This window comes from Podarcis melisellensis (genome assembly GCF_964234715.1).
Source record: "Podarcis melisellensis genome assembly, chromosome: 17".
Classification (NCBI taxonomy): domain Eukaryota; kingdom Metazoa; phylum Chordata; class Lepidosauria; order Squamata; family Lacertidae; genus Podarcis; species Podarcis melisellensis.
Genome location: NC_138534.1, coordinates 20,222,143 through 20,244,549, shown reverse-complemented (window position 1 = coordinate 20,244,549; position 22,407 = coordinate 20,222,143). Strand labels below are relative to the sequence as shown.

The window sequence follows — 22,407 nt, the reverse complement described above, 5'->3', positions numbered from 1 at the left end:
GTAATAATGTAGGCTGTAGAAACTTGTTGGCCTGCAATAAAAATGGTATGAAACATATTTGAAATGCTTACATTGTGTGTTTGTGTGTGTCTCCCCCCCCCCAAACAGGCATAATAAGCGGAGGAAGTTTTATGTCGACATCCGATGCCATCCTCAGACGATAGCAGTGGTGCAAACCAGAGCAAAGTAATGTTTACTTCTGTTGCATTATTTCCTTCAAATCAATATGTAGGTATCTCATTGGATCCAGACTTTGCTCCCAGCGGGAACATCCCTTACATCAAGTTACATTCTTCCTGTGCAGGAGAGGGAGAGGAGATTTGCCAATTTCCGCTCCCGCCTTAGCTCCCAGCACCTCCTCTCATACTGTTCCAGGGGACTGGGGGGCCATCAACCATTGTGGGAGGTACTGCTGGGTTCTGCAGGGGGAGCAAGGACTCAGCAAAAGTCAGCTCCCCCCCCCTTCACCAGCAGGATCCCTCCACTGGATTAAAACCTTTCTGTGAATAGGAGCCTTCCCATTTGTGGAAGGGTAAAGTCTGGATCCAATCCGTAAATGATGTTGAAAACCCATTTACAAGCAGGAAATGGCTTACTCTTTTCCTGTATATTTCTCTTGCTTTCCAGTTACACCGGCATTATTGTTGAGTTGAAGTTGCCTCATGAAATGGACTTCAGTGGCAAAGATGTCAGCGGCGTTTTGTTCCAGTACCCAGATACCGAGGGGAAGGTGGAAGACTTCACTGCATTTGTTGATCAAGCCCATCAGAACGGGGTAAAACGAAGCAGTCATAACCTTTTCCTGACATATTTTGTATGTTTAACCATTTAGATTTATTATAACTGTAGTTGCAGAACACTCTTCGGAAATGAACCTCTCTGTGCAGATGTAGGTCTCCCTTGCCTTATTTGAGTTCAATAGAGGCCAAAGATCTGCATGCAGAATTTGTAGGAGTAAATCTGCTTCTCTCAACAAATAAATGGTTGAGCTGTTTCAGAATGAACCAATGATCTGATTTGATACAAGGTTTCTTCCTAATGCTGCATATAGCTGTTAAATTTACACCACAATACTCTTAATTGTAGATGAGGTACCGGAAACAGGTAATTTATATACCCCAGCACAATTGCATTAAACATAAAATTAAGGCATTACTGGTTCTTTCATTGTTGTTTTCTTTGTGACGTACTAGAATCACTTTGATTAAACCTTATTTAATTGTCATTGGTATTACATAACATAGGCCATGGGTCATTTGTTCTGACAACGATGCTGATCTCTTTCCTTGTTTCAGACTCTAGTCTGCTGTGCTACTGACCTTCTAGCTCTGTGCATCTTGAGACCTCCAGGAGAGTTTGGTGTTGATGTCGCTTTGGGCAACTCCCAGAGGTTTGGGGTGCCTCTTTGTTATGGTGGGCCACACGCAGCCTTTTTTGCTGTCAAGGAGAACCTGGTGCGAATGATGCCTGGAAGAATGGTAGGAGTTACAAGGTAGGCTAACTTGAAGCCGAAAGCTTCAATCCTAGTCATGGGACTTGTGCTGAAGACATCTCGGGCGATTGTGCAAAAGTCCATCCTTCTGATAACACATTTCCCTTGCCATGAAGTGATTTGAACTTTTTGTCAAATATGTCATCTTCTTGGCTAGAATATGATTCATTTATTTATTTTACTTACGTATGCACTAATATATAAACATAATTTCCTCCCCTCACATCACTTTCCACACTTACTGCATCTAGAGCTCCACTGTCCACATGGAGCTTCCATGCTTTCAAAGGATTCCTTATTAAATTTTCTGTATACATCCCTTTACATATGCAAAGATGCCATCCCTGTTCAGCTGGAACTTTACTTCCACAATTGTGTGTCCCCACTGGAACACCTTCAAAAGCCTAAATTGGAGGAGTGTGTCCAAGAAACTAGTATATAAGGTTTAGGTCAAGGGCACACAACATAGATTTCATAGCGTGTATCAGTCAAGCTTGTGGTTCCCCTTGCTCACAGTCTGTCAGGCTTTGTGAAACTGGTCCTTACATCTTGTTTTGCGGAATTGTCATTTGCACTATTGGGCTTTGCACTCAATTGTTCCATGTGATTTCAAGTGAATAAGAGGGTGCCTTGACCGACAGATTAGTTCAGGAACGGTTTGGCATTTTTAAATGCCTTTTTCATTATTTTGCTCAAGCATCCTAGCCTTGCATTACCTTGAGTATACTGGTCACCTTTTATTAAGAAAAGCAGAGCCGCTCCATGTTGAGAGAGTAACCATTTTTCTTTTTATGGCTCAAGGGATGCTAATGGGAAAGAAGTGTATCGACTTGCATTGCAAACCAGAGAACAGCATATAAGAAGGGATAAAGCTACAAGCAACATATGCACTGCACAGGTGAGCTTTTCTTCAGTCGTTCGGTCATTTAAAAAAGTAGTAGATTTATAAACTTTTTAGATTTTGTGTTCACGCTATTTGAATATGGGGATAGTAAAATATGTGGGCATTTTGGGGCAGTATCCAGCTGCTTCTGCTGGCAAAGGTGTGAATGAACAGCGGGGGAAGGAAATCATTTTATTTTTTTTTGTAAACACTGCACCTGCTTTCCTCTGAAACCCCTTGTGCCATATCCCACAATTTTCCAAAGGATACCAGAATCCTTTGGAGCACATTTGGAAATGCACAAGGAGAAACGACAGATACCACCCCTCCGCTCCCTTTTGCAGAAACCTCATCGGGATCAAATAACTTTTCTAGTGAAGAGGAACACAGTTAGATACAACTTCTCTTCAATGTGACCTTTCTTGCAAATTTACATTCAAGAGATCTGAATGATTATTTTATTGTTTTAAAATGTCAGGAATATAATTGTAACTTTCCATTGTGTGGGTTGATTTGAACTCAATTACAAATAGAATGTTTTAAATATTAAAAGTAAAGGGAGCCCTGACCATTAGGTCCAGTCGTGACCGACTCTGGGGTTGCAGCGCTCATTTCGCTTTATTGGCCGAGGGAGCTGGTGTACAGCTTCTGGGTCATGTGGCTAGCATGACTAAGCCGCTTCTGGCAAACCAGAGCAGTGCACAGAAACACCGTTTACCCTCCCGCCGGAGCGGTACCTATTTATGTACTTGCAATTTGACGTGCTTTCGAACTGCTAGGTTGGCAGGAGCAGGGACCAAGCAATGGGAGCTCACCCCATCGCGGGGATTCGACCCACCAACCTTCTGATCAGCAAGTCCTAGGCTCTGTGGTTTAACCCACAGTGCCACCCGCGTCCCTACATTTTAAATATTAGTGGATTCTTTTTTCCTAAATATACTCCAAGACACCCCCCCAAAAAAAACCCACCTTACACTAACCTGCTAGTGAATTGACTTATTTTCCCCCAATTTTGTGCCTTTTAGGCACTTCTGGCTAATATGGCTGCTATGTTCGGAGTCTACCATGGCGCTAACGGACTAAAGCACATTGCTAGGAGGGTGCATAATGCCACTCTCATCTTAGCTGAAGGTAAGTTAAAATTAATCTAATGGCTGCATGATGGAGACTCTTGAAAGATTTCAATATTCTGTGCAACAACTGAAATCTGTTTTATGTACTTATTTGTATACTGGTCTTCATTCCAGGGTAGTAAACAACAAGTGCAAATAAAACATTTTATGTAATAAAACTTGTATATTAAAACTTGATTATTAACCAGAAAAAATGTAGACATCATAAGGGAGACCCTTTCACATTGAAACAGCTCTGTGGTAAATATCTGATAAGATAGGCACTCGAGGAAGAGCTTTAGCAGAATAAATTGAAACTCTGAACTAGGATTAAGATAAATTGGAAGACTGCATATCTGAGGAACCAAACGAGGTGGGGAAATAGGCAACAGTGCAGTTTATAGTGATTCATAAGACAGATTTGGCTACCCCCACCTGCCAACTCTGAACAAATTTAGGCAAGTCTGTTATAACACCAGTAGAAATCCATAATCCCAGCATATTGTTGTTGAAAACCGTATCAACCAAAATACTGCATATTATATGCAGAACATTATAGAAATGTGAGCAGTCAGTGGAGCGAAGAGTTCACATGTTATTTCTGCTAGGTCTGAAGAGAGCTGGTCATAAACTGCAACATGACCTATTTTTTGATACCTTGAAAATCCAGTGTGGATGTGGCGTCCAAGAAGTCTTGCTCCGAGCAGCCCAGAGGCAGATAAACCTCCGGATTTACAATGATGGTACAGTAAGTGATGGCTAAGTTTATTCTTGGATGTGTTCCATTCAATGTCACATTGGGGCTGGTTGTCGAAAAACTTTCTTATGATATCATTAAGCACTAGTGTGATGGAGAAAAATCGAGACTGCACTTTGGTGGTATCTAACTTTGCATAGACTGACTAAAACATACAATCAGATATTCATTGTTGGAGATGTAAAAGATCAAAGGCAGATTTGATGCAAATCTTCTGGGATTGCATAAAAATGAAAACAATTTTGAGCATGATACATGAAAGGACTGGCTGTGCTTTACCCAGGAAGGCCCAAACAATCCTATGTACGTTGTGTGTCACTCTGAAGTTGGTCTTGATCTTACTGCCAAAGTGAAACTTTGCATAGCTCATCTCTGGAAAACAAGAACCCTCTGATAGTCACAGAAGACCTGGGGGAAATTGGGAGCCTGCCTAGGTTAGAAAGTCAATATACAATAGAAACAATATACAGTGGAAGCTCAGGCTGCGGACGTAATCCGTGACGGAGACACGTCTGCAACCCACAGTGTTTGCATCCTGAAGCGCCGTGTCTACGCAGGCACCAGCACGATTTGGCGCTTCTGCGCATGCATGAGAGGCGAAACCCGGAAGTAACCCGTTCCAGTACTTCCGGGTTTCCCACTATCCACAACCTGAAAACACGTAACCTGAAGCTTCCGTAACATGATGTATTAGAATTATCCAGACAGATTTATTGAGAGATAAATCAATTGTAGAGAGAGGGAGTGCTGCATACCCTTTTCTTTTTGGGTCTGAATTTTTAAATTCTGCTTCACATCGTCTGAGTTCACTTTCATTAGAGGGAAAAAATGTAAGGGGCAAATTCCATTTACCGGTCCCACTAGCAGAAGCCTATGCAAGGACTTCCACTAACACAGGGGGATTTTCTTCCCTTCCCCATCCTCCAGCTTGGCTTGGGGAGGTCAAGATAACCCCATAGTACATGGGTTGAGGAGAAGGTCAGTCATTTCATTAGGCAATCAGAAATGCTAATACTGATAACACCTTCTCCTTAGCACTACATTGAATTCTTCCCCTAATTTTTAAATAACTGAGCAGATACAAGGTGGAAGTTTGCTGAAATTGCTAAGCACAGTTTTGTAAAACATGATGCTCTTCTACAGTTAAGGCTAGGAGAATTGTATATACAATATTAAACCTATGGAGCAACTGAAAATGCAAAAAGTTTATTGTAAGCTTCTACCAGTATCATTTGAACCTGATGAGAAAATTTGTTCCTTTTTCCCTCCTGTTGTAGTAATAGGGACCTTCACATTGGTGAAATGTCAACAGTTGTTACACTACTTTAATGTTTTGTTTTGTGCTCTTTGAAAGTACACTGTTTTTTCAGTACTAAACTTTGCTTCCTCCCTTCTAACTGTCAATAGCTTGGAGTATCTCTTGATGAAACCGTAACTGAGAAAGACCTGGATGACTTGTTATGGATCTTTGGTTGTGAATCTTCCGCTGTAAGTAGATCGCAGATCAGAGTGCTTAATGTTTAATTGGTAGACTCTGTCATGTATTCTACTCAATGTTGATCCAGAGCAGAACTCCAGCATATAGTTAGCAGAGTAAAAACTTAAGCACATTGCAGGATTCCTAAATAATAGACCAGAGGCAATTGTATTTCATCCAACAGAGCTTTACTGCTACTGAAGGCAAATGAGCATAATGGTCACAAATCCAATACATTCTGGATTGGCCCTGTCCATAAGAAATCCAGTTGCAGCAGACTTAACTTAAACTTACAATAATTAATAATAAGATTGAACCTTAACACTAAGCATACTATGTACAGAACACCACACCAGTGGGAAGAGAAACTGAAACTCAGGCTCCTCCTGGCCTTACTATTATAGTCAGCATGACCTTGACAGAAAGAGATCACAGAACCAGCTTAAGCCAGCTGTACTCAGCTTCTCTGAAGGAATAACCCAAACATCATGAACCTTCTGCTTATTTCTTTCACACAGAGAAGCTTCCAGAACCCTCTTGACTTCATTAGAATAGGAAAGATCTCTTCACATCAGATCAATTCTTTCTGTACTAAGAAATGGAAAATGACAATATTAAATTTTGAGTCCTTAAATGGACAGCTGCCTTGGTGATTTAATTCTCGACTTGCACCTCTTGCTAAGGAGGTTTGCATATTGTTTTGTGAGATAATGAGGGATCTGAGTTCAATTTAATCAACTTGTACCGCACCAAAATTCTGCATTACACAAGATATGTTAGGAAATCTTAGCTTTCAGCAATGAGAAGTGTGGGCCAGTAAAGAAAATTCTTCTACCTTCCCCAATTTATTTATTAAAAAAACCTCTAATGACTTTGATTTATGGAAACTAAATGTTATTTCCACCTTCTGAAAGACTAGAAGTGTATATCCAGATATTTCTAATTATTATGTCATGTACATACTTCAGATTAAGAGAAAACTTTTTAAGAAAATATCCTTGCAGACAAAATGCTCATGGCAGTCTTCTTTTAAGAGCAATTTGCCTTGCTTTTGAATTAGGCATAACAGGGTTTCCCTGTATCCAGGGAGCTGGAGAAAGATTTGCCTTTACATAAATACCATGAAAGGAGAGGTGCTGAAACAAGGACAGTTTTTTCCCTACTACCTGACAGAATAAAACCTTTTTGAGGGATAATGAGTAACGTCTTAAGAGCCCCTCTATCTGTCTTGTCTTGAAAGGAACTGGTTGCTGAGAGCATGGACGGAGAAACGAGAGGTATTTTTGGCACTGCGTTTAAGAGAACATCGAAATTCCTAACACATCAGGTATTCAACAGGTTTGTGAAATTAATTAACTTGTAAGAACTTGGTTTAGTATTTCAAAAGATTGCTGTGATGTAAGCCATGGGGCAGTGGCGGCAGCTTGTCCCCGCAACTGCGGATGCCTAGGACTGCCGCCGTCACCAGGGGGCGCTCTACGTCATTATGCCCCCCGCCCAGCATGCTGAGATCACTCGCACACGTAGTGGGGTTTGGTGACTTAGCGTGTTCACGCTGGGAGCGGGGCGTGTTGACGTAGAGGCTTGTGGGATCCAGGGCCCTGGGGATTTGACGCTTATGACACGGGGCAAGTTAAGGATTGAGTTACCTAGCTTACGTTTTTATCATCCATATTTACAATGCAGCCTAAATAACTGTGGGCAGAAATGTCTCAATCTAGCAATCCCATATCTATCTGTTATGGCTATCGGGTGGTTGCTCAAGAGCAACCAGGCAAGGTGCCTCACTGGTCTGTTCTAAAGCTTTATTACTGATGCTAAAAACCTTTACAATGCAGAGCGCCTCTATTCCACGTCTTGCTCATTCACTAGCAGAATCTGACAGTGGGCAGTCCTTAAATCTTCCCCAGCAGAGTAGTCTCTTGACCCCCAGCCCACCTCTCTGCATGAAAGCCTACTGCACAAGGAGAACGTGGGTAACGGAGGACCTCTCTCCTCCCCGCTTTGCTCAGGCAAGGTGTCCTGGCACCGCCTTGCCTCCTCCGAGCCCTGCATCTCCTCCCCACTAGAGACGTGGCTTCCTTCCTCCGCTGAGGAGGTGCTGCTTCCCACGATCTTTGGAGGCTCTCTGTAATCCATCCGCCTTTCCCCCCCTTGCCCCTGAGCCGATGCCAGTTCCCTGACACTATCACTTGATAGCATGGGCATACTGTTCATGGGACGGCCATGGTTCTACTAAGTAGCAGACCATGACCTGGTCCAAGTCCAAGTTTGGTTTACTGTTACTGTGTGAACAGGCTGGCTCCCATTTTGCACCCACTTGGGTTTCTCCAGGCTAAACCAAGGTTTGGTTTAGCATATCCAAATCCAGGATCAATGTGGAAGTTTCTCCTGCTTAACCGAAACATACAGCCGTAGGGCAAACCTTAGCTGTAGACCATGATTAAGGAGGAGAGACCTTAACCACAATTCTGGATTTGGACAACACACTAAACCAAACCTTTTAACCAATTAGTGCTTATTATATTTGCACTGTTTGCATTATGTAGAAAAAGTAAATTTAACCAGTGTTTTTCAGGCACACTTGCCGTACTTCCTGCTTTTTCAGTTTTTGAGATAAATAGGAAAGTTGAAGAGGGGATAGGAAAGGTCCAGCAGTTTTTGCTGTTTTATGTATTTCATGGCTTGTGTGGTTAACTGGTTTGCTAACGTAAGTTTTTGTGTCTCCAGCTATCACTCTGAAACAAATATTGTCCGGTATATGAAGAGATTAGAAAACAAAGATATTTCCTTAGTTCACAGCATGATTCCTTTGGTAGGTATTAATTTAAAAAGAAAAAAATGGCAGTTGCTGGTGTCCTTGGTTGAAATATACTGACTACGTTTTTTTTTTCTTCTGCATGATTCTTCTTTTCGTCTTAATGTTTTTACTTACTGTCTACATTTTATGCTCCTCAGGGATCCTGTACAATGAAGTTGAATAGTTCATCAGAACTTACAGTAAGCTTTTTCATTTTTATTTTCTGAGAGATGTGTAGCTAATCAAGCAATAATAGCCCTTCACCCAAAATTCCATATGAACATTAAGTAAAATTAAAGATTGGGGGTAGATTTAAATAAGCTTTCTTCTCCTAGGAGTATTTTGTGTCTTGGTGAGATCCTTGTGGAAGTGCTCTTGTGAATGGTCCCAGCAACCTTCAGCATATGGTAGTTTTTGAAATAAAAATTGAAATCACAGGACCCACTTGCTATGATGCACCCACTGTGCATCATTGTAGATAAACAAGAAAGTTGTGGAATGCACTTTAAGATAACTTGGACACAGAATCCTATTTAAATTCAAAAAAGGGTGAAGACATATTTGATAATATTTGCCTTAAATATTTGCTCTATTTCAGGCTTCCTCAACCTTGGCCCTCCAGATGTTTTCTTTTTGGCCTACAAATCCCATGATCCCTAGCTAGCAGGACCAGTGGTCAGATATGATGGGAATTGTAGTCTCAAAACATCTGGAGGGCCAAAGTTGAGGAAGCCTGCTTTATTTCATACAGCTTTCTAGATTATTTATATTCAGAACTGTTCAGCAAAATGAATCAGTTCTGTAATGCAGAGAAGAAATAGTATAATGATGACTTTTAATGGCATTTGATTTGTATTTTTAAAAAATGTGGGATTTTTTCTAGTTCATAATCATGTTTTCTAGCTGGTAATAATGTGCAACCTATTCTTACGGTGTGGAAACCTAAGAGTCATATATCATAAGTATCCTATATAATTGGTGTACAAAAATTCTACAATCCAAAAGTATTCACTTTCCTTTCTGTGTTTGTGTTTTTCTTTTCTGCAGCCGATTACGTGGAAAGAATTTGCCAATATCCACCCCTTTGTACCTCTAGATCAGGCTCAAGGATACCAGCAGCTTTTCAGAGAGCTTGAGAAGGATCTGTGTGAGATAACAGGCTATGACAGAATTTCTTTTCAACCGAACAGGTAGGAACAATCTTGCTTGAACCAGTGTTTTTCAGGCACACTTGCCGTACTTCCTGCTTTTCCTAAGGGCTGTTTCACACATCCATTTCCCTACCCAGATATTCCTCGTACTGCATGTTGCACCATCACATGTGACAAATGGCATGTGTGCATGTGGTACAATAGACAGCTCAGGAATGGAAGGTTTGAGCTGATGTAGTGAAAACGATTACATTTTGGGTGTCTACATGGATAGGCAGAGCATTTGGTTCCAATAGCAACTATCTGATTTCTGAAGGTGCATGTGATTTGGAGAACCTCTGTGAAATGACAGCAGTTTGGTCACTTCCCCTCAATGACAGAGTTTTCCCCACTGCAGAAGCTCTGAGACAGAAGAAGCCCTACTGGCAAATTTGCTCACTGTTGTTAAATACGTGAAAGGCCAGGTCAGGAGTGGCCAACTGTAATGAACAGCATTGCTACAATATGCTGGTTAACTGAATATCCTTTTTTTTAATCTCTGTTTGTTTTGTTTTTTTTAACTTTTTAAATTCAAAGTTTTAACTTTTTAAATTCAAAGTTAAAACAAAACATATTATACAGAAATATATCATCCTTATTTCCCGCCCCCCCCCATTTTTCCTCCCTCCCCCCACCCTCCCACACAAAACCCACCCACCCCCACCCCCAGGCTTCCCTCAGTTCCTGTCTTTGATTTTGCTAAGAATGCTGTTTTCTGCATGTTACACAGTTGTACAGATCCTCAAACTATTTAGCTGATTATTATCAATAAAAAGTTTGTGAATGTTTATTCAAAACCAGCCAAGGAGTCCAGTTCGCTTTGTTGCATCTTCAAATACTTTGTAAAGGGTTCCCATTCATCTTTAACGTCACAGTTATCCTTGTCCTGTAGCTTATATGTCAGTTTTGCCAGTTCTGCATAGTCCATCAATTTTCTTGCCATGATTCTTTAGTTAGGGCTTCTTCAGTCTTCCATCCTTGTGCTATTAGAACTCTCACGGCCATTGTCACATACATGAGGATGCTTTTCAGCTTTTTGGGCAGATCTTTCCCTACAATCCCTAACAAAAATGCTTCAGGTTTTTAAACAAATGTTAAATATGTTAAAGGCCAGGTCAGGAATGGCCAACTGTAATGAACAGCATTGCTACAATATGCTGATTAACTGAATATCCTGACGTCTTTCCCTTTTCTTGACTTCTTCAGGAAAGCAAAAAAGGCTATACTGTAGCATGAACTGCTTAGAGATGAGAATCTGTTCATCTTGAATGACTTAACTTGTGTCATGCACCAATAAGAGATTATATTTCACATCTGTTTTCTGTGTGTATATATTTCAGCTAGACAGGATATGGGTGCGCAGCCCAAATTGTAGACATGAACGATACTTGTTCCTGGTGGATGATTAAACTGACTTGATTAACTAAATTTTCAATAACTGGATGCTGAGCCGAGCTGCTCAGACGCGTATATTATAATAAGTTTTGTGGTCTTACAGTGGAGCTCAAGGTGAATATGCTGGACTTGCTGCAATCAAGTCTTATTTAAATTCAAAAGGAGAATGGCACAGAAGTGTAAGTGAAAAAGATGAACTTTGTTTAACTCTTTGTTTAACTGACAATCCTGCATGCTACTATTCATGGTTAGGGGTGGCACTTGTTTATTATCAATGCATGGCTGTACTGAATGTATGGTTTGGGGCCTGTTTGCATGCTCCTCTGTTTACCTTTGCATCCACTCTCCTTTTTATTGAGAGACTAACAACATTGCAAACGTCTTTCCCTTTCGTGCACAAGTAGCCATTCTGTCAGGATTCCATAAATACCACCGGTAAGTGCCACAGATCACTGTTGAACCACATGACTTTTGATCAGTAGTTGTATTATGCAGAACTGCATAATAAATGGTAAACTTACGGTTTTCACTTTACAAGGGAACAGATAGAGGGAAGGGACCGGAATAAACCATATTTTGTGTTCCACGTTGAAGCAGTTCCGTAAACACGTGGGATACCTAAAGTCCTTATTGTTAGAGTAGAGACATTACTTACCAGGTGTCCATAAATGTTCTGGTCAGTTGTGAGTGGGTATTTTTTATTTTAGGAAGAACGTTTGTGGTGCCTGCCTCTACTGAGCTCATTCTGGTTTTTGCAGTTTATTTATTATTTATTTAATAAAATTTATGCACTGCTTGATTGTAAAAAAAAGCAAAACCCTCAAAGCGGCTTATAAAAAGAGAAAACAAGAAAAAACACAACCCTACTTTAAAGCCTACAAATGTTAAAATACTAAAACAATAAAATTACCTTGGCTTCCTAAGCATCTGGGTTTAGGAACCTCTCTGCATTTGATTTCTCTCCCCCCCCCCCCCCGCCCCCAGATCACTATGACTATAGGAACTATTTTCTCCTCGCTGGGACAGGAACAGGGGTTCAGTACAGCAATACTTCTCGGCTTCAGAATCCTCTCTGTTTCTGTAGTTCGGTCCTGCGCCAAAGCCAACCAAAATTCATGTACCCCAATCAACAACTCGCAGTATAGCAGCAAAGAGTGAAACATAATCCATACCAAAGCATTGTGCAGGTTTATTGAAAGTGGTTGTTGGTCTGTTTTTGTTCCTCAGTTATCTGTCCATCAATGAAAGTTGTTGCTGAAGTACAGTATATTCTGTTGTATCTGAAGTGCAGCTAGGCACACATTGTGTGGTTTTGCTGCAGAAATCCAGGAGCTAGCTCATTAGTGGCATGAAAGCAGAGTTGAGATTAGAAGAAAGGGCATGCCAGGGGCTGGCTCTGGATACTGTGATTTTTCAAAACCTCACTGGGGCAGCCAGAAGGCTTTTGTGCTGGGATTAGAGCAGTGTTGTTAATTGAAATTCATAGCTAGGATACTTTGAACATGCAGAGGTATTAGCATCAATATCCTTGCTTTTCAACAAACAATCTATTATTAGGGCTTCCTTTAAAAATTCTGTCTCTTGCTTCCCTGCCCAAACCAATGCACCCAATATAAAAAACTAAACAGCAGATAAACATTTGCTGTTTACTCTGTATAGTTGACTCAGAACCATGAAGCAAGGAATAAATTTTAAAAATTAAAAAATTGTCCAGTAGTACCTTAAGAGTCCAACTTAGTTCTGGGTATAAGCTTTCATGTGCATGCACACTTCTTCTGCATGAACATGAAAGCTTATACCCAGAACTAACTTAGTTGGTCTCTTTAGGTGCTACTGGACAATTTTTAAATTTTATTTATTTGTCTGTGTCAGACCAACACAGCTACGTGCCTGAATCTATGAAGCAAGGAGACGTCTGTTTTCTTCTTCCCACAGTCAATGAATTAGCGGCATACTATTTGATTCAGCTTTTGCTGCAGAATAGGCATATTTTTAGATCTGATGACTCCCCCATTCAGAAATATTTATCAGCCACAATTTATTGCAGTTTCTTTTCCTCTCACTTTCTGTGGGGTTGCAAAGCACCACTGTCTAAAGTGCTGCCGTTTTTCATTTACTAACTTGCATGTACTAATAAAGCAGCTCCCGCCAGACTAACTCAGATGACATTTCCTGGGGGGTGCCCCTGGCACACACAGCTTTCTGGAGGGACAGAATTATCCCACATTCAGAATTCTCCCTCTTTCCCCTTCATGTGATCAAACTGAACACCTGAAGAGAGTTCAGAGGGCTGCAAAATGTACCTTTAGTTGGCTTTTTGCAAGGCAAGGTTGACGCTCTCTTAACTTTCCCCCCCGTTAAGGTTTGTCTCATTCCTAAATCTGCCCATGGCACTAACCCAGCCAGTGCTCAGATGGCAGGAATGAAGATTCAGCCAGTAGAAGTGGATAAAAATGGAAGCATCGATATTGTTCATCTTAAGGCTATGGTGAGTTGGTTGCCCTTCTTTTGAATGCATTACGGTATTATAAGCTTCGGCTAAAAACACTTTAATTTTCAGTGGGCATATAAAATTACATAGAAGAGGAAGCTGTGCCTGTCTCTTTTTTTGGCATAATATTATGCAAAACTTAAATATGTAGCTTCAGCTGTTAACATGTGCGATAGCCTATCTTATTTTGAGAGTCAGTTCTGCAGTGTTTCAGTTTTTCATGGTTATTTTCCCTCTTATTTGCTACAATTTGAGTGGAAACCAGATAACATGAAAGAGCAGATGATAAGCAACTGCAGCAACAAAGTGTTTGCTGCGATAGAGCATTCTCTGAAGGGAAGACTGTAAATCGAGGTCACCAACCTGTTGCTTCCGGTGGTAGACCAGGTTCTGAGTTCTCATTTTGCAATGAAAGCAAGTCTCTAGCCTGCTTGCCTGCATAGAAATAAAGTTATGGAACAGAATGTCCAAGTACCTTCCAAGCAATTTCTGTGGCTACCCCTGCTATAAACACTCTGATTTCCTTGATCTCTCCCTGACAATTTTCCCCCCTATTTTTCCTCCTTTCTGAAGGTGGATAAACACAAGGAAAACCTGGCAGCTATCATGATCACATACCCATCGACCAATGGTGTCTTTGAAGAGGATATCAGTGATGTCTGTGACTTGATTCACAAACATGGAGCCCAGGTTTACCTGGATGGAGCAAACATGAATGCTCAGGTGGGAAACTGGTTTATAGACTCCTTCTGTTAATGCAGACCCCTGACTGAATTTGCGAATCGTGCTTAAAAATAAATGTTAAAAGTCAAATTTTGTACCATTTTAATAATGAATAATAATTGACAGGATGTAATTAACCACACTATGAATCTTGTTATTTAAAAAAGTCAAGAATCTTGTCTCTGGCCTTTCCATAAAATTTAAAACTACATTTTACAATTTTTGTTTTAGGTAAAAAAAATAATACTGAAATTTAGTTACAGCTTTACATATGCTTAAATATAAGGCAGAGCTATATGCTAATCTTTGTTTTGTTGATTTTTTTTTAGCAACAGCAAACTTCTGTTTTTAAAAGAATCTTAATTCTTTTCATCAGCAGACTTGATTCTGAAAAACTAAATAATCTCATTTGTTTATCCCTCTAATCCCTTCTCTTTTGTTTTTGAAACTTTGTGCTCTTCTTCCTTTGATAGGTTGGTCTGTGCCGTCCTGGAGACTATGGGTCAGATGTCTCTCATTTAAATCTCCACAAAACCTTCTGCATTCCTCATGGGGGAGGAGGACCTGGAATGGGACCAATTGGAGTGTACGTATCTGGCTCTCATAGCAGGAGAATTCCCCCCACTAATTTATATTTTAAGGAGTCCAGTGCTATAGATATGGAATATGGCAGTACATAGCCTCACTAATGATGACTGTCTATGGATAGAAAGATGGAAATCTTGATTCCTTATGATCCTTTGATGTTTTATTTAAGGATTATTTTGTTGATTTAAAGAACCTTTATTTTACGTTGGCAGTAATGGTGGGATTACATTAAGTGGAACATTGCCACTGTATATTGGACTAATGTTAAGATTCCTTCAGAAAAGTCTTAAGCTAGTTTTAACACGATAGCTATGGTGCAGTGGGAGAGAGTTTTATTTCTAAATTCTTTCTTCTTCTTTTTTTTGGTTCCATTTTAGAAAGAAGCATTTGGCTCCTTTCCTGCCTAGCCACCCTGTCATTGCATTGCAGCACGATAAGGATTCCAGCCCACTGGGAACCATCAGTGCTGCTCCTTGGGGGTCCAGTGCTATATTGCCTATTTCCTGGGCTTATATCAAGGTATAACTGGGACGCGAGTGGCGCTGTGGTCTAAACCACTGAGCCTCTCAGGCTTGCCAATCAGAAGGTTGGCAGTTTGAATCCCCACGACGGGGTGAGCTCCTGTTGCTCTGTCCCAACTCCTGCCAACCTAACAGTTTGAAAGCACACCAGTGGAAGTAGATAAATAGGTACCACTGCATTGAATGGCGTTTCCATGCGCTCTGGTTTCCATCACTGTGTCCTGCTGCGCCAGAAGCGGGTTAGTCCTTCTGGCCACATGACCCTGAAAGCTGTCTGTGGACAAACGCCAGCTCCTTCGGCCTGAAAGTGAGATGAGCGCCGCAACTCCATAGTCGCCTTTGACTGGACTTAACTGTCCAGGGGTCCTTTACCTTTTTTACCTATAAAGGTATACTTTGAAACACAAGTAGTCTAGGTGTTGGAAATATCCATGGTGCTGAAAATAAAGACCTGGGGATCTGGATGCCTCTGCAGATTAGCTAAATTCTCTAAGAAGAGATTAGTGGAAGTGTTGGCCAAGTGGAAGGGCCTTTTCACACCCTCTCTGCTCCCCACTGCAGCTCCCTGTGAAGTCTCTCCAGGGGTTGCTGCTCCCTTGCCTCCATTACACAGAACTCGGTGCAAAGAAAGGATCAGAGAGGGGAGGATCAGGGGCGCATTATGCACACGGAGCACCCCTCATGCAAGGTGCTCTGATTTTCATTGGTTTTCTTGTTCCATCGCAGCTCCCTGCACCACACCCCTCATGCTCTTCTGGAAGGTTTCCTGCTTCTCTAGAGTGGCGTTTTGGGGGCTGCAAGGGACGATATTTAAGAGGATAGGTTGGGAAAGGTCCATTGCATAAGCAACTTCTCGTTTGTGAGACTCTAGATTCAAGCCCAATGCATTTATTTCCCCCAGCTCATCGGAGTCTGGAAACTTCACAGTGGGAATGAGGATGTGCTAAGCATGTTTGGCTAGCTACAGTTTCAGAGTTGCCCATTTATGTTCATTCTGGAAATAACCTGTGCTATGAGAGGAGCCCAAGTTAAAGGATAGAGCAAATGCTTTGATGCAGAAGGTCCCAGAATCAGTACCTTGCATCTCCAACTGGAAGAATCAGGTGATGGGGAAGAGAGCTGCAGGAGAGTTGCTGCAGGTCAGGGTAGATTAGGCTAGAGGGACCCATGGCCTGCACTGGAAGAAGGCAGCTTCATATGGCTTTTCAAAACTGACTGGGATAATTTATGAACCAATTGGATAACTCCATTGGTTAGAGCATGGTGCTGATAATGCCAAGGTTGCAGGTTTGATCCCCATAAGGGACAGCAGCATATTCCTGCATTGCAGGGAGTTGGACTTGGTGATCCTTAGGGTCCCTTCTATGAAACCATTTTATCCCGATGGTACTTAGCACTGCCAGCCATCAGTACCCCACTGCTGACACGGGCAAACAGTTTTTGTCAAGATTGATTCATTCCCATATAACTTTCAGATATAGTTGTATGGATAATGGCAGAGGTTCCCTTTATTTTTCTAGAATCTGATACATTTGAGGAAGTGTGCATAGCAGGCTCTGTGAATAATTGCTTAACCTACATGTTCTTATTGTTGGCTCTTTGTCCCTTCAGATGATGGGAGGAAAAGGTCTCAAGCATGCATCAGAGATTGCAATATTAAATGCTAACTACATGGCAAAGAGACTTGAGAAGCACTACAAAGTCCTTTTTAAAGGAGCCAGAGGCAAGTATTTCAGCCTAACATGAAGTTGTCCATAGTCCCAGGAGACAGTGGTGCACACCGAAAATGAGGGGTGGAGGGTTATTGGTTTGCTTTGTTTTTGTTTTCATTATGTATTTTGTGTTTTTATTTGTATTTTTATGCCCTGAGATCTTTGGATGAAGGGTGGCATACAAAATAAATAAATTTAAACCACAGTTCAACCAGGAGGCAAAATAAATAGTGTTGCAAAAGTAACTTTTCTCTTTGGGAAAATCCATCCACGCAAATAAGGTGAATAATTCCAGTGTGCAGACTAATTAATCCATAACACAGAAAGTGCAATAAAAATAGGAAACCCCAAAAGCCAGGTGCATAAGCAAGCCAATATATGAATAAATGGTGTAGTCAAAATAGGATGTTTGTTAACCAATGCATTTCAGACCCTGCTGGTCTTTCAGAGAAATGTAAAAATAATAATAAATAAAAATATGGAATGGTCTATCGAATATAAATCTCAAAATAAACAAGGCGTATAAAGCTATTAGACTTTAAAAAGAGTTGATAATTGATTTTATTTCTCTGAAGAAGGTTCAGTTGGGTCCAAAATGTGTTGGATTAGCAAGCATCCTTTTTTATGCTACTCTGATGGGTCTTTGCTCCTGCTTTCAGACTGATCCATGGCAACAGTGGAGACCATCCCCTCCCTCCAGTTGAAAGAAATGCATAATTCTCTCCCTTCATTTCAGAAAAGATCTGTCCAGCAGGGTAGCTGATCATATTGGCGCTTACACAACCTTGTGCTGTACTAAGCTTTTGTGTTAGCTCCTCTCCCTCCTTTCCATTGTCACTGGCCTTGTTTGAAGGTCACGATGAACTGTTTTATCATTATGTAGAGAGCCTGGACAAGTCTCAGGCTCATGTAATCCTTCCCTACTCCCTTCCTGCAGAGTGACCGCAAGGAATTTGGAAGCAAAATCATCTGATCTCCTTCAGCACACATGGGGGTGGGGGCAGGCAGGAAGCTCATTACGCTAAAAGCTTGTGAATATAACTACAAACAAATGTTTATTTGTAGAGAGGTTGCTGGATTAGTCTGTTGCAACAAGAACAACCAAGTCTTATGGTACCTTAAAGGCTGACAATTCTGGGACAGTCTTTTGTGAATGAGAGTCTGCTACATCAAATGTGTGGAGCATGAACCTTGGTTAAGTGTAATAAAGCCTGGAGTTCAGCAGCAGTGAAATGCAAAACTATTTGAGTTGTCGCAACTAATCTTATTCAAAATAGCCATCATTGCATCTAAACCAGGCTGGGGATTCATCCTGTTGCACCCACTATCCCAGCCTCCTGACAGAGTATTGGCCCACTAGCAATCTAAATACTATGGGCTGAAAGGCGTTTGTGGATGAATTCATCCTCCTAAGAGGATATTCTCAAAAGCTGTAGGAGCAGATGTGGACTTGTCTGCTTCTCCTCAATAATATAAGTGTGTGCCCCCTCCCTACAAATTGTTTGAGCTGTGTCGTGTTCTCTCACACTGCACTGTGCTTTAATCAGGGGTGCTTTTTCCCTGTCAAGGATCAAATTCAGTCAGAGTAATCTGTTGGAGAGGGCACATGCCAGCAGTGGGTGTAGCTAAAAATGAAGTGTCCTGGATTAACTAATTCAGAATTTTTAAAACCCCCACTCTGCTTCAGTTTTCAGTTCAGAATTCCCAGTCTTATGCTCAAAGGTAACCCCCACTGGGTACTCTCAATCAGACGGCATTTATTTTCTGGGGTGCCACAGAGCACTATTTGGTACCCAGCACTACTAAGAATCCGTAGGAAGCTGTTGGAGGTGGTCATTATGGGATATGGAGCAAACTGTCATCAGTATGCTGGTGACACACAGCAGTTCCTCCAAAATAAACTTATTTTAAACCCTGGCAAGACAAAGAACTTGGAAGTTGATGTACAGGGATAACGCAACAGGGTTATAGATACTGAAAGCTACTTTGTGGTCACGTTTTATTTTTCTACAAATATAAATCTTAGAATAAAATTTTCATACGCAGGTTATGTAGCTCATGAATTTATTTTGGACACCCGACCTTTCAAGAAGACAGCAAATATTGATGCTGTGGATGTCGCTAAACGGCTTCAGGATTATGGTGAGTTGTCCAATGGGCAACGTTCTTTTATCACAATTAAAATGTAGGATTCAATCCTGTGGTGGTAAGAATTATGAAAGCTGTTTAACCGGCTCATCCAGCACCCTGCGGGCTCCTGCCATCAGGCAAAATTGAGAGCCACTTGTTTTTTACCATTTACCCTGCCATTGGACATGTCTGGCTCCTCTCCTGGTTTGGTGGAGAGTCAGGCGATCGGGAGAACATGATTATGGATGTCCACAAATTTGACATTTGGGTTTATGCAACTGCTGCAAGCTGAGAATACATAAGGAGACGACTGTGCTTTAAATAACTGGTCCCCCCCCCCCACAAGTTGGTCAGTAACTGGACTTTGTAAATGGCCTTGCTGTATATAGCGAGGAAGAATATGTAATACCAAAGAGTGTTCCTTGAACTCTGAAAACATGTTGTTTAGACTTTGCTTAGGGTCCTGGTCTGTTGGAAAGGTGGTACAATAAAAGAACATTGTGTTTGCTAGGATTCCACGCTCCAACGATGTCCTGGCCAGTGGCAGGTACTCTGATGATTGAACCAACAGAGTCTGAAGACAAGGCAGAGCTAGACAGATTTTGTGATGCAATGATCAACATTCGACAAGAAATTGCCGATATAGAGGAAGGAAGAATGGATTCTCGAGTTAACCCGTTAAAGGTGACAGTAGGGTTTATTTATTTGTAGCCGTTGCTCTTCATCAAGATTGTTTTGAAATAAATTGTCTACGATTGATGCTGTAGTCCCCAGGACTCTGCAGTTTAGTACAGAAAAAGGCAAATAGCCAGCATTTATTCTATTTCTAGCTGTTGTGTCTCATGGTATAGACCCTGTACTCCTCCTATTGCAATATATTATAGGCATGTGGCTCCGCTTGATTTTTAACAACATCTGCTAGAAAACCTCAGATTCACTGTTACCCGTTCAGAGAGCTAGTCTTGGTCACATCTTTTTGAAACCAATAGGACTCAGATTTATTGGTTTTTGTTTGTTATTATTTCAGTGGAACATAGCAGATCTTTCTCTTAGCTGAGGCTATTACTACTGTTGGAGTATTTATATTATTACTCAATTGAATTATATTATTATTTTGTATATTTTAACTTAGATGTCACCACATACCTTGACCTGCATTGCTGCTCCTAACTGGGACCGTCCTTACTCCAGAGAAGTAGCTGTTTTTCCACTGGTAAGTAATGAGTTAACATGGGAAGCTTTCCTCATTCTCATTTGAGCAGCCAGTTTTATTAGACAGCATTACTACTGGAAAACGTTAGGAACCTTGCAAGCCAACCTTAAAAGGAAAGGTACATCAGATGTGCCAAAAAGAGATGGCATTAAGGCAAGGATTAAGGTGCCTCTCCCTTCCTGCTATAGCCTTCATAATTATCTGCCATCTCAGCTGATGCTGCTTTGAAAGAGGTCCTGTAAGTTAAATGCAAAGGCAGCTTGGAGCCAGAAAACGTTATCCCCTAACTGGAATTTGGTGGGGATAACGTAAGTTAAAACAGAGTGGCTCATAACATTCTGACAAAAAAAACCATACAAAGACAAGACAAAGCATAAAGACCTTGAACTATTGGTTGTTTATGGCTCATGTTATGATGGAACCCTGAACTTATGTGGCAGTTAGTGGATAACCACCTCACATTTTATAATGCTTAAATTATTCTGAGGGATCTTTCCATTGGTCCCAGAAAGAAATCATTCCTTACAGCAGGCAGCAGAACCCTGATCCCAAACACATTAGTTATGTTGAATTCAAAGTGTATCCTTTGTCACTTCTGCCATTTGGCAAACGCCTTTTGAAACTTGGGGGCATCAAAGCAGTTTGAGATACTCCACGGGGCTAAAATTAGCAACCGACTCAAACTCCTTTCATGAGCCGAAACGTGGAACTAATTTCACCCGACTTCTAAAACTTCAGGCTTTGAAGGATAAACCAGTGCACCACAACTCCTATAGTACCTAATGAAGCTGGCTATTGTCTCTTGTAGATGCTGCAGTATGCCCGTTACTCTTTAATGTACCGTAGAATATTGTCTGCTAATTTAAAAATTACCTACTGGATATGTTTCTCCCACTTTAGCCATTTGTAAGACCTGAAAATAAATTCTGGCCCACAATTGCTCGAATCGACGACATCTACGGAGATCAACATCTGGTTTGTACCTGCCCGCCGATGGAAGTCTACGAGTCTCCTTTTGCTGAACAGAAGAGAGCATCATCTTAGAATCAGTCTCCCCTTGCCTTTCCCTGTTCCTTTTTAGGTGACCAGGCTCGACCTCCCTTGCTACGCTTCAGGAAGGATGGGCTCTTCTGCCCAGTGAACCATTTTTTTATACGGTGTATATTTTTGTAATCTCCATACTGTTGATTAAATTTCTGTGCAGCTATGTAAATATACTTTAGGTGGAAACAAACTGACTTGATGCAGTGCCTCAGTTTCCACAGCAGTTCATGCTGAAGTGGCCTTGATTTAACACTCTTTGATCAATTCAGGACCAAGGCTGCTTTCCTGTGTTGAGGAGCGCTAAACATAGAATGGTATGTGTAAAAATAGAACCCTTTTTTTTGTTAAACTGGGCCCTGACAATACTTCTGTGATAGAGAGCAATCCCAGTTTATTTTGAATAACGCCTATACTGTGGGCTCAGACTGTTTGGTGGCTAAAATTATAGTCATTATTCACTTTGTATGAACTGAAAGACAGAGTCCACAATATGCTGAAACAAAGGAAAGTAAGCTCCTCTGTACCTCACTTTGTATTAGATTGTGGCTATATACTTTTGTAGTTTGTATTAATTAAATTTATATATTGCTTCTAGTGTTGATAATGTCATTTAAAGAACTTGTTTTTTTCTTTTTTAAACTCCCTGTGGTAGCATTCCAATAAAATCTAGAAGTTGTAATAGCTTTTGAAACCCGATTTCAAAGTCTGATTAAAAACAAGATTTTCTGAAAGTGTGTGGTATTTTGTTATGTGCTTTTGTGAAGTATTTATATTGGGTTGTATTCTATGCTTGCATGAACTGGAAGGGGTGCTTCTACAATGCATTGTGTTCTGTCCAAGATACCAGGTGAGGCTTGGGGTAGTGTGTTTGTGAATTCC

The 22,407-nt window shown here is 41.0% G+C and overlaps 1 protein-coding gene across 1 annotated transcript in view; it reads left to right on the top strand.

Annotated features, from left to right (window-relative positions):
• The window catches only part of GLDC (glycine decarboxylase), a 38,612-nt gene extending 16,353 nt beyond the window's left edge, over positions 1-22,259 (top strand). The window contains exons 5-25 of the mRNA XM_081893881.1: positions 109-186; positions 628-775; positions 1,296-1,492; positions 2,294-2,390; positions 3,401-3,506; positions 4,096-4,235; positions 5,652-5,732; positions 6,962-7,059; positions 8,452-8,536; positions 8,680-8,721; positions 9,569-9,711; positions 11,210-11,285; positions 13,469-13,594; positions 14,171-14,320; positions 14,794-14,906; positions 15,286-15,427; positions 17,041-17,152; positions 19,188-19,283; positions 19,783-19,955; positions 20,404-20,484; positions 21,385-22,259. Coding sequence (XP_081750007.1) covers positions 109-186; positions 628-775; positions 1,296-1,492; positions 2,294-2,390; positions 3,401-3,506; positions 4,096-4,235; positions 5,652-5,732; positions 6,962-7,059; positions 8,452-8,536; positions 8,680-8,721; positions 9,569-9,711; positions 11,210-11,285; positions 13,469-13,594; positions 14,171-14,320; positions 14,794-14,906; positions 15,286-15,427; positions 17,041-17,152; positions 19,188-19,283; positions 19,783-19,955; positions 20,404-20,484; positions 21,385-21,528 — 2,428 coding nt within the window. The 3' untranslated portion in view covers positions 21,529-22,259. The remainder of the gene's footprint in view (positions 1-108; positions 187-627; positions 776-1,295; positions 1,493-2,293; positions 2,391-3,400; positions 3,507-4,095; positions 4,236-5,651; positions 5,733-6,961; positions 7,060-8,451; positions 8,537-8,679; positions 8,722-9,568; positions 9,712-11,209; positions 11,286-13,468; positions 13,595-14,170; positions 14,321-14,793; positions 14,907-15,285; positions 15,428-17,040; positions 17,153-19,187; positions 19,284-19,782; positions 19,956-20,403; positions 20,485-21,384) is intronic.
• The last annotated feature ends 148 nt before the right edge of the window (positions 22,260-22,407 follow it).